The following is a 12,611-nucleotide window of genomic DNA, read 5'->3' on the forward strand; positions in this document are numbered from 1 at the left end:
ACATTCTCCACTCTCCATCCTTCTTTGGTGCCAGTACTATAGGTACTGCACATGGACTTAGGCTCTCTCAAATCAAACCCTTCCTCAATAGCTCCTGAACTTGTCTATTTAGCTCTTCAATTTCAATAGGATTCATCCTATGAGTAGCCTTGTTAGGAAAACTAGCTCCAAGGATTAAATCTCTCTGATGACTGATCTGCCTTACTGGTGGCAACCCTTCTAGAACATTATCAAATATGACATCTCCATACTCACTTAATAGGCCTGAAACTTCAGGTGAAATTTCACTTCCACCTTCCTTATCTCTTCTAGGAATCAAAGCATAACACATACGTTGATGTTTCATACCATCCAAAAAATTTCTTCCATCAACAAGACATATCCTAGCACTACTACATACCTTTTCACCTTCCTTTATCAAGGGCTTCAATTTGTGGTGAACTTCATCCTTTGTTAAAGAGTATGTATTTGCATGACCATCGTGTACAGCATGTCTATCAAATTGCCACGATCTTCCCAACAATAAATGGCAGACATCCATTTGAATAATGTCATAGAGAACTTCATTATGGTAACTCCCAATCTTGAACTTCACCAAACACTATTCACTGACTAAGACCATAATATCATCCTTCACCCAAGCAATCTAATAGGGTTGGGGTGTTTCTCCCTCGTGATCTTTAGCTTAGAGACCATCTCCTAAGAAACCAAGTTGTCAGTGCTGCCACCATCAAAAATCACATCACAACACTTATCCTCGCACTTACCCTTGGTACGAAAAAAACTTCTCCTTTGTCCAGGTTCAATCTCACAGCTTAGTAAGACCCTTTCATTTATGAGAACCTCTCCTCTTTATGAATCCTCAGAATGCGTTTATTGTGCATCCTTATCCACATGAGAAACCCTTGCTTGACCATTAGCTCTCCTATCTGTCCTTCATTGTCGTTGACGACATTCAAATGCATGATGACCTTCTTCATTACAATGGAAACAGGTACCACAGAAGCCTCCTCTTCCTGAACCTTGTCCACATCCTCTACCTCTTCCTCTCTAATCTCCAAAGTTTTTATGATGGGAGCAGTTGAAATCCTTGTTCCTCTAGTTCCTGCTAGTACCCACATCTTCATTTTTCTTCTGGGTCTCATTTTGGCCTCCAAATGACCTACCACCCCCCCTTCCTCCTTGACCACACCCTCTTTGCCTTCCATAAAACTTTTAGTTTAGCTTCTCTTCAACTCGCAGGGCAAACTGGTATGCCTCTTCAATGCTACTCATTCTAGCAAGATTTAACTCCTCCTGAATGCTACGTCATAACCCACTGAAGTAATGGGTAACCTTCTCCTTATTAGCTTCTGCATACCCTACCCTAATAAGAAGTTGATAAAATTCCTCTGTATATTCGTGGACAGATTTTTCTACTTGCTTTAACCCTTGCATTTTCTTGAACAAATCAAGCTCCTAATCAACAGGAATGAACTACTTCTTTAGTTTATCCACCATGCGATCCCACCTTGTGATTTTCTCCTTTCCTCTTCTATTCCTTTCCAACCAAATCTCTTGCCACCAGATTTTGGCATGGCCTTTCAGTTTGGCCTTCACAAACATAACCCTCTCTAGGTCTCTGATATCTTCATACTCAAAATACTCCTCTAGTTCATTGATCCAATTGATCAACTGATCCAAGTTTAGAGTTCTCGAAAACATACCCACATCAATTTTAAGTCTTTTTCCAAGCTTAGAAATGGCCCTAAAAAGCCTCTCCTCTGCCTAATTTAGGACTTCTTCTTCACCTTCCCTTTCCTGCCCAATATTTTATTCTTCTTCATTTTCTTCCTCACTTTCGTTGCCTACAACAACATTCAGTCCTCTGTGGATCTCCTCCTCCAATGCTTGAACTTGTCTCTGGAGGGCTCTAACCTTAGGAGTAACAACTCCGGCCCTTCCACCACATTCCCTTCATGGAGGCATCTTCTTGTTTCAAACCCACAACCACACAGCCCTGGTGCAAATCGCCTCAGAGTCGGCGCTCTGTCTACACACTTAGGAAAACCTGATTTGATACCACTTGATGGAGACACAACCAAAGACCAGAATGAACACACAGGAAAAGGGAAAAATTATTATCAATGAAAAATGCCCTATGGGCTTACAATAGTATGATTCTAGATAGAAATCCTCCACACAAAACCTTCTTTCTAACTCCACTAACAATTGCCTTTACAATGCCAGAAATGTTCTTAAATAGACCCCAATTCGTTTAGGGTTAGGAATACATTCTAAAATACATCAGTTGGCATCCACTACCAAAACAGAAGGTTCCAAAAGTTATGTTAGAAGTCGGTATAAAATTAGAAGAATCCAAAAATGGTAGTCCAACTTTTGGGAGGCATAACTTTTCAACTGGGACTCCGATTGACAAATCGTTTACATTTTCGAAAAGCTCTTGAAGTGCTCTACAGCCCTATGGACAAGATTTGCTCATTTCCTATTTTTCGGCCCTGTACGAGGTCTTTTAGTGCCCCAAATCTAACTTTGAAGCGCTCTTAGGAGGTCTCTAGGAAACTTAAAATTGCAATAACTTTCTAACTGTAAAGTCTTTTAACCTAATTCTTTTTATGGAGTGCTTTAAATTACAAGTATAATCATCCCTTCAAATTACACCCTCTAACTCATCATAATTTTGGCTCTATTACAAAATAACCCATTTTCTACATTTACATGTACCCCAAAGATGCTTAAAAACTCTTACCCAGAAAACTAATAGTGGAACTGTGAGAGTTGGAACCTTTATTTGACCCAAATGGGTATCCAGAAATAAAAAAACATTAAACAGAAACTATATCTAAGCATATTTTTGGGTGATACAATATTGCCCTTACACCACTGGATGTTCCTGCATCAAGAAGCAACTAGAAACCTCTTGGTTAAGTAGTATAAAAGGGGGTCAAGAGAGGCATTTGGAGAACATAATAGTATAGAGAACAACAAGAGTTGTAGTAGCATTTGCAGTGTTAGCAAATGAGTTTCCAATGATAGCCATCAGTTTTGTAGTGTTAGAAAGGGCGCAGTGATAGTGTTGGGGATAGCAGTGGAGAATATCAGTAGGAGAAATTAGGAGGTTATCTAAATTCTGCTAGTGAGAGGCAAGGAATTTTGTATCTCTTGATTTGCTGAAGTTAATATATGTTCCATCTACAGAACTAGTTTTCCCTTAGGGGTTTTTCTAGGGACAATTTGTCCGAAAATATTGTGTTCTTTGTGTTCTTAATTTCTTTCCGTATTTTATTGGTGAAGTTGCAGTTGTGTTATTTTTCAAAATTAGCTGGAAATTTATTTTCAACAGTTTAATAATCATTTACGATAGGAGATTAATAATCAATGATTGCAATAGTGTTAATTTTCACACTCTGCACAACAGATTGTACATGGAGCAGCCTAAAGGCTTTGTTCAAAGAGGAAAAGAACATCTCTATTATCGGTTGAATTGAAGTTTCTATGAGCTTAAGAAAGCTTCAAGGCAGTGGTACATTAAATTTGATCGGTTCATGATTGAACATAACTTCACCCAATGCGAATCAAATCCATATGTCTACTATAAAAGGCTTCCTAGTGGTGTGTTTTTAATTCTTCTACTCTATGTTGATGACATGTTAGTTGTTGGTTCTTTTCCTCAGATAGTTAGCAAGATAAAGCAAGATTGCCTCTCAGTTTTTCATGAAAGATTTAGGGGCTGCCAAAAAGATTCTTGGAATGACTATCACTAGAGATAGACAAAAGAAGGTGCTTACTTTGTCACAAAAATCATACATTAACAAAGTTGCAGAGTAGTTTGATATGGCCAAAGCAACACATGTTCCTATTCCCCTTACTCCTCACTTTTGTCTATCTTCTTATTTGTGTTTCAAAACACAAGAAAAGAAGGAATTTATGAATAACATTCCTTATAAATCAGTGGTTGGTAGCATAATGTATGCTATGGTTTCTATATGTCTCGGCATTGCTCATGCAATGTGAATAGTTAGTAGATTCATGAGCAATCCTAGGAAGCCTCATTTGGAAGTGGTTAAGTGGATATTGTGGTATCTCAAGGGAACTTCTGATTATGCATTATGTTTTGGTAGATATCATACTCAGCTGCAAGGATTCAGTGATTCAGATCTTGTCGAACATCAAGAAAAATGCAGGTCTACTAATGGTTGTGCTTTCATATTTGTCGAGGCTACCATAAGTTGGGCCTCAAGGCTGCAACATTGTGTTGCTCTTTCTTCTATTGAAGCCATATACTTGGCTCTTTCTGAAGGTGCTATAGAATTGATTTGGTCGCAACGAACAAGATGATTATGTTTTATTTTCTCATAGTCAGAGTGCAATTTTTATGGCTCGCAATCATTCCTCTCAGTGACACTCCAAACATATTGACAAGCATGCTCACTATGTTCACTATGTGGTAGAAGAAGGAAAATTAAAGGTTGCCAAGATACAAAGATCAATCTGGTGGACATGTTGACAAAGGACATTGCTTCCAAGGAGAAGTTTGAATGTGCCAAGACTTCTTTTGGCCTTGTTAAAAAGAAGTAGGTCAACATGTAAAGCAAGGGAATGGGAGATCAGTTGATGCATCTGTTGTCTTCATGTGGAAATTGTTAAGTATGTGAAGACCAATAGTCTCTTAGGCTTTTCCCTCCAATAAATTATGTCTCTTCAACTGATCGCTTGTAATCTATAAATGTTGATTGCATCCATTTGTAAACTTACTTTTTCATTCAATAAAATTCCTCTGCTCTCAGTGTGGACGTAGCCATGATTTGTGATGAACCAAGATAAACTCTATGTTTATGTGTCTTGTTGATCTACACTTTTCATTTGCATTCTTTATTTTTTTTATTTTTTTTGGTGAAAGTGGCATGCCACTGAATATATTTTATATAATAAAAGTTGGTTCAAGGGCTTGTGAAGGGAAGAACACAACAAGAAGCCCTCCATTCATTACCCAATACAAAGGAGAAAATAAGTCAATTAATAGAACTATCATGGACATAAACTAACATAAGAGCACCAAGAACCCTTATAAACATGGGTTTACATTTTAATCAACTCAAAAAACCCCTATCCTCTCCTATTACATTCAGAACCCTATATAAGGGCCTAATATTAAAGCAAAAGCTCTTTGACCAAAGCCCCTTTTTTTTAACTAAATTTCTCAAAAAAATCAAAGCCTTCCTCCTTACTGTTGACCACAAAAATCAAGTCACCACCATATTCATCAACAATTACAAACTGGTCTAGCTTCCTTACCCGCACAAGTTGTTGCCCACTGCGCAAAACACTTAGCAAGAACTGGCTCATGGTGGAAAACACTTCCTGAAGTCAACCTCAAAAATTACCAAACCTTGCATCCTGCTCAAAAATTCAGCTAATTATACTCTACTACCATCCTGCCAATACACTTAACAAAGCTTGTCTTAAAACAAAATTGTTTTTCATGGAGCACTCTTTAAACTTTCTCCCATTGCATTGGATTAGGACCCACTCCTTCCGACAGCTTCAAATGCTCCCGCAGGTTATCAATTTGTATTATATTTACACAGCTTCTCTCTGAAACACCTGGAGTTTCTCTACCTTCAATATTATCAACACTACTCACTAATTCCCCTTGAAGATGATTAAATAGCTCAACTATAGCCCATACCTTTTCCCTCAAACTACCTGCAACTTGTGAAGGGATAACATCTCTATGACTCCATATAGTTTGTTCAACCAATCCTATGCTGCCCTCACTCATTTTTTTTCTAATCAGCGACAAAAATTGATCGAAATTTGCTTGACCCCTCTTCTCCTGACTAACAAACACTCCCCCAATTGGGGCATCACCCATGATAGCAAGGTCATACTTACGAATGGTTGCCTTAATTTATGCCTTCAAAGCAATATTGCTCTGAATTACCTTATCTACGATGTTCTCAATGTTTTCCATGTCCTGAAGGAGGTCGACTATGTTAGTCAGAAAATAGGATAAAACTTGAGAAGGAAAGATGGCCCGCTACACAAATGGATAAAGCACCTTCGTCCCTAAAACACATGCAATGTTCCTCTAGCAAATATTGCAATTCATTTTGAATATCTCCTGTAGAACATGTTGCGTCAACCATCCTTGCACCAAAATTTCCCAAGATTTTACCTGAATTTGGACTCTAAATTCTCTATTTGTGTTCTCCATATTCCACCTTCTTTCTAGCAATCTCCCAACATTCAGAATCCCCAAAACACTCAGCTAAAAAGTTTATTTAAAACACAACACCACGACCTTACATGATGCATAAACACATGTGAAGTTTATTTAAAATCACATTTTGCTGCCACCTATCCCTAGCATGATCCAATACTACAACCTTGGAAATCCTTTCATTTGCCTTGAAGATACCACAAACCTCCAACTCATCAAACATATTGTACTTTCACTGCCTCCATACTAAGTCATCATTAAATCCATTTCCACTAACAATTCATAGTATCATTTCTAACTCATGTCACCTTTTTACTTTCTCAAAACAATAATCAACCTAAATTTTTTAAGTGACCCGCATGTTGGCAAGTTGTAATATGAGATCCACTAATTGAAGTAGCACATAAAATTATTGATACATACTTAGCGTGTGGAAACACAATATCACAATCGAAATTGTTACTTATCCCAAATCAAATGCATACCATATATATACATCAGTCAACCCACCTTTGACTAATTTCTAAACATCACCATTTCCGGTTCTAATTTCCTCACTATATTAGATACTTTGTTTATCCTGTTCAATTTCCCTAAATAAATTAGGAAATCTCCTCATATCAAAACTTTGTATATTTATCCTTCTCCTAGTAAATCACAACCCAAATTAGACAACATGTCTGCTACCTTATTCCCTTCTCTCAGGGTGTGAGAAAATATTTTAAATTTAAACGACTCTATGATATTCCAAGCTTGCTTCAAGATATATCCAAACATCCATTTCCCTGATTTACTCTGTAATCATGCATTAATTACCAATGTATAATCTCCCTCAATATGCATACTTTCTATCTGTAATCTTCTCACCACTTTTACCTCAAATAAAAGTGCCAAAGCCTCTACACTATTATTTGTAGCTGATGGAATCTTTTGTGCCAACATTGCCACCACATTTCCCCTATGATCTCTTATACACACTCCAACCCCTGAGGCCCCGCGATTGTCTCTGGAGCATCCATCAAAATTCAACTTTAAGACTCCTACACTCGAAGGGATCCATCTCACATCACGTCTATTTGCTTTTACAAATGGGCCCGAGGCAATAAAATTATAATTTGGGGAAGGTAAACTAATCCATCTATTCGCCAACAATATATCCCAACCTATAACAACTAGATGCTCTGTAGCTTTTCTGACATAGGCCAAAACTACTTCTACCACTGAGGATTCTAATGCAGACAACACACCTTCAATTTTTGAATGTTGATCCCTAAAAATTCACTGATTTTTTTCCCACCATATTGTCCAAATTACTAGTGCTGGAATACATTTCCAAATACAAGAGTAGAAAGAATGATTTTCTAGGCATGGCCAATCCTGAAACATATCCCATAATGTGTTTGGTAATGGCATCATGAAATTTAATCTCTGAAGTATGAAAAACCAGCATTTCTGAGCCACTTTACATTGAATGAAAAGATGATCAACTATCTCAACTTCTTCCAAACACATCACACATTGTAAATTCTGCACCATATTCAATTTTTGCAATTTATCACTAGTAAGAATTCTCTTCTTTAAGGCCAACCAAGCAAAAATTAAAAGCCCTTAACATCCTTTTGCCTACTTCTAAGCTTCAATAAGCATATATACAAAAAGGTTGACAAAACTTCAATAAGGCATATATATACAAAAGGGTTGACAAAGCAGCAAATATGGGTGTGGTTGAGGGCAATGGCTAAGCAGCCAGTTTAGATAACTTTGGCAAGGGGGAATTGCTATACTTCCTCCCCTTGGTAAGTTCTCTAAATAACTGGCTGTGTAGCCATTTCCGTAGAGGATGCGAGTGAAACAGTTGAAGGAATGTTTGCCGAAAGATATGACAATCTAAAATCTACCATGGGTTGACAAGGTTCTTACTCAAAAGCTGAAGTATGCTCGATTTGACAGTTTGACAACGTTATCCTCCATGTCTCCAAATCGAATAAGGAATGTGTTTTACATGGGCATTATTGGGAGGAATAAAGCTGCAGATCTAAGAATGATATGACAAATATAGCGCGATTCTCAGTAGGGAAATCCTTTCACTCAAATACAAATTAAAGAGATTATAGATTGAGATGAAGGGGCTTGCATAAGATATTAGGGGGGTTCGTTGCAAGACAGAATCAATGTCTTTCTATTTTGGCACTCATTGTCGGTGTACAAGAGAGATAAGGGAAGAGCAAGTTGCATCCATCTTCTTGTTGCGGGATGAAGAGGGTGCAAATGCGATCATTAACATAGTTGGGTGGAGGCTTCATCTAAAGTACAAATTCATGATGGCATGTTGTATGAGGATTTGTTTTCTTGCAAGTGTTGTGTAAGTTTTGGGCTCTTTTCTTTACTCAACACTTCATCCTTCCAAAGCATGGAGATGTTTTGGACGGACAAATTAGTTGCCTCCTCGAGTGCCTGGAGCCTAGGGTTATGCCAAGGTTGACAAGAAGCAACAGCCTATGAGAAAGGCCTACAGATTTAGTCAACAATGGTTTAGAAAAGAAATAGGATGCAGCTATTCTTCCAACATATAGAAAAAAACCAAAATCTGAAAATAGTTGTGTTTTTGCAAATCTGAAGGAAAGGCAATCATATTTCAAATTAATGGTGCATTCCGGAGAATAGCCTGCATCAAAGAAATATGAGGTGGAGGAGTTTAGGAGCTACATAAATAATAATGGTGATCATCTCAATCATACCAAGAAGATAGGATGGAAGAGATTGGTGCAAAAAGAGGTTTTCTTCTGGTAATTGACATTCATATGTAATTTAATTTAGGACTAATAAAGGGAAATATTTCTTAGGGTGGCATTTATCTTTAAAAATAATAATATTGTTTAATTAGTATAAACTAAATCTAATTTTTAAATAATTTAGAGTATTCATTTAAATTAAAAATATTTTATAATGTTGAGGTAATTCTATTCATTAGATCAATATTCGCACGGTGTTATATTAAAGTATCATCAATGTTCAAACTTCTCTAAGATATAATTGTTAGCTAATTATATTAGACATGTGGTCCTTCATTTGTAAGTTCACCAATTCATCTTTTGTAATTCTAGATTAAACATTTACCTCTTTACTAAAAAATCATTATTTTATTTCCAACTATTAAGTTCTCATTGAAAACATATTCTCCAGTGACAATGTTACCATCAATTTATTCCAAATGGAAAAAAAATAATTTAATGCTAAGTAAAATCTTTATGCAAGATTATCATATCATAGTCAATCCCCATTCAAATAGAAGGGTCACATTCCAAAGATCAAATATACCTTCAAAACTATACGTCATTTTTTCAGGTTTGCAATGAAATTGAAGTGGGAATTAGTCTTTAGATTTAATTTCTTCATCTGATTTTTTCTTAAATTGGTAAGCTGTGTTGTTAAGGCCCAAATATAATGCAATTTCAAAATTATGAAAGCTTCAGATAGATTTAATTTCTTTAATTGTTCTTTTAATTGATAAGCTGTGGTGCTAAGGCCCACTCCCAAATATAATGTGATATCAAAATAATGAATGCTTCAAACATGCATGGCAGGGAGAAGTAAGAAAATGAAGGAGCACCATCCTCTATTTGATACTTCTGTTGCTGTTTGTATTGCTACAGCAACGCCATGTACTCTGTTTTGTGTCTTAAGCTGATCTTATTGCAGTCTTTAAATCATAGTTACACCACCCTAGGAGACAGGGGGATGGCGGAACGGGGGGACAAGTTTCCGGGACAGGGGGACAGAGGTGCCTTAATTTGGGGATGGTGGGGGGACGATGGCAGGGGATAAGAGGGAGTGTGTATATATATACATATGGTACATTAAATTGCTAGTTATCAAAGGATGTATTGCAATATAAGATGCAAAGATGTAAAAGAGTAAATACTTGAACACTGGATGGAATTGGAACATTGAACGCTGAACATAAATAGTCAAATAAACAAATAGTCAACATTGGGACATCCTTCATCCTCGGTGGAGGTGGCGGAATCTGGTGGTGCCGCTGGGGATGGGGGGACGGAGTCCCCAAGTCCCCGGTCCGTCCAAGTCTCCGGGACGTAGGGCAAAAAGGGGGGGCACGCATCTCCGTGTTACTATGCTTTAAATGCAACTTCGTAACATGCATTTTTTCAATTTTAAAAAAAAAATGAAGGAAAGCAGATAAATGACTAAGAAGATTCTTTATTTGTGTTTTCAGGTCTTCTAATTTTCTTATTTTTCTGATTTCAATGCTTACATAAACAATCACCAGTACTAGCTTAAGATAGCTTGAAAGCATTGTTTTAGGAACTTTATGCAGCCCTAGAGACTTCTAATATATTATTGGAGAATGAATGACAATTTACACAAATATAGTTGTTCAAAGGTAAGAAATGACGTACAAATAATCAGTGTGTTATGATTAAAAAATGCTCAATATGATACAGACAAATCTTGTAGCCATTGTCTCAAAATAGAAGATGTAGAATAGTCCAACGGCTGATAAATATTATGCAACTTTCAAAATCTGAACTAATGTACGCCAACCGTACATCTGAAGTAGTCACTGGAGGAATCTTATAAATACATTTGATGATTGCATATTTGCTACACTACATCAGAAGGCAATGGATAACCTACATCTTTGTTCCATTTTCCTGTGAAGGCGTACTGTTCTTTTTTGAAGAATTTCCAAATGAGGTTGAAACAGTTCTACCCATGAAACGACCAGCCTGAACAATGCCAGTGCCAACAAATCCAACTCCAGATCCAACTAGTGATACTGCTCCGCCAACACCAGTTCCAACCAATGACACTGCTCCATCAATTGCATCTGCTGTGCTGCCAATGATACCTGCCTCCTTTAGTTTTTGCTTTTGCTCCAATATTCTCTTTTCTTCTTCTAATGCTGCCAGCTGCTCCTCTTTGCTATATTCATGATAATGAACCTGCATCTTCAAAGAGTGAGAAAACAATCTGACATGGATTTGAAAACAAATCTTCAACTGGCTTATATTTGAACCAATGGAAAACCAATCACGTCTTCATTACATTCAGAAACAAATAAGACCTAGTGTTTGTTACATATAGAGACAATGGTTGTTAATTAAGCCCATTAGCACACCTTTTTTGGAGACAAACAAATTGAAATTTGAATTCAGAAGTCTAGTACTTTGGGACATTGATTTGAATATTCAAACTGAAATCTCAAAAAACATTTTGAAAGCTGTCAATGAAACAACAGACATCATAAAGCCATTCAAAATCAAGAAGGGATAAATACAGAACGTCAATTTAAGTAGCAGATCCAAATTACACCAACAAAACTTCCCAAATTCCCAAAAATAGGGAGCCGTACATTATTATCAATAGAAAAGAAAAACTATATCTGTGCTTATTCATTATTTCCAAGTAACTATTTTTGCAGTAGTATGGACAGGAAGCTGATATGGGTTCCAATTCTATCTTGAAACCTCAAGTATGTACTTGTGAACAAGTAAACACAAGGCTGGCCAGAACACTACAAATTCTACATTGAAACCTCAAGAACATACTCATGAACAAGTTGTAAACTGTATAGTCAGCATACAATGCCTATTATTATATTAATATTTTGATAATATTGGTTATCTGACTATGTATTAATTGTTTGTTTATCATTCTGGGGTAGCTATAAGCATCAGTCAGTTGACGCTTGTGTTCCTCTTGGTAATTGTCGGGTCCTTTATAGATATTGTGTATCATCAAGGAAAGTCATATGATGTAGTAGGATCAACTCCAATGCTTGGTTGATGTTTTCAGGCCTTCTGTAATAATTTCACATGCGAATAAAGATATACTTTACTCCTACATCCGGTATGCATTGTCATCTTTATTAATACTTCATGTAGTAACAACCTTCTGTATGACATTGTTAATACATTTACTTGAAGAGCAATTTTAGGGTGAATTTGCTTGTGTATATGGTTTACACCATATGAATGATTTTAAATGCACTTATATGCTTATTTTAAAATGATCAATGGTGTCTGATTCATATTCTGTTTTTGATGTATTGATGATGATAATATGTTATGGACTAACTACAAATATGGTTCTAAGATGGATGCAGGACAAAACACTCTGCCCTACAGGATGACAGAGTTCACAGGAGAGAGGAATACAGATTTGGGAACAGCAAAGAGATATTGTTTGAGTCTTTGCCCACATATCCGCATAGGTCAAAGTTGTCTTGTGATCATGTCAAGCATGTTTTTTCTTAGGGCACATTGGGTTAAGTGTAGATTGATTTTGTGTTGACCATGAATGTCAAACCTAAACCTTAGGGGCAATCGGATTGTACCTATAGCCCATTGCTCATTTCATCAAGTTA

The 12,611-nt window shown here is 36.7% G+C and overlaps 1 protein-coding gene across 1 annotated transcript in view; it reads right to left on the bottom strand.

Annotated features, from left to right (window-relative positions):
- Positions 1–10,633: 10,633 nt before the first annotated feature.
- The window catches only part of NTMC2T4 (Calcium-dependent lipid-binding (CaLB domain) family protein), a 123,435-nt gene continuing 121,457 nt past the window's right edge, over positions 10,634–12,611 (bottom strand). The window contains exon 11 of the mRNA XM_089811336.1: positions 10,634–11,187. Within this exon, the coding sequence (XP_089667462.1) occupies positions 10,876–11,187 (312 nt within the window). The 3' untranslated portion in view covers positions 10,634–10,875. The remainder of the gene's footprint in view (positions 11,188–12,611) is intronic.

The sequence above is a fragment of the Cupressus sempervirens genome, chromosome 11 (assembly GCF_028749045.1).
Source record: "Cupressus sempervirens isolate cs-2001-9-10 chromosome 11, ASM2874904v1, whole genome shotgun sequence".
Classification (NCBI taxonomy): Eukaryota; Viridiplantae; Streptophyta; class Pinopsida; order Cupressales; family Cupressaceae; genus Cupressus; species Cupressus sempervirens.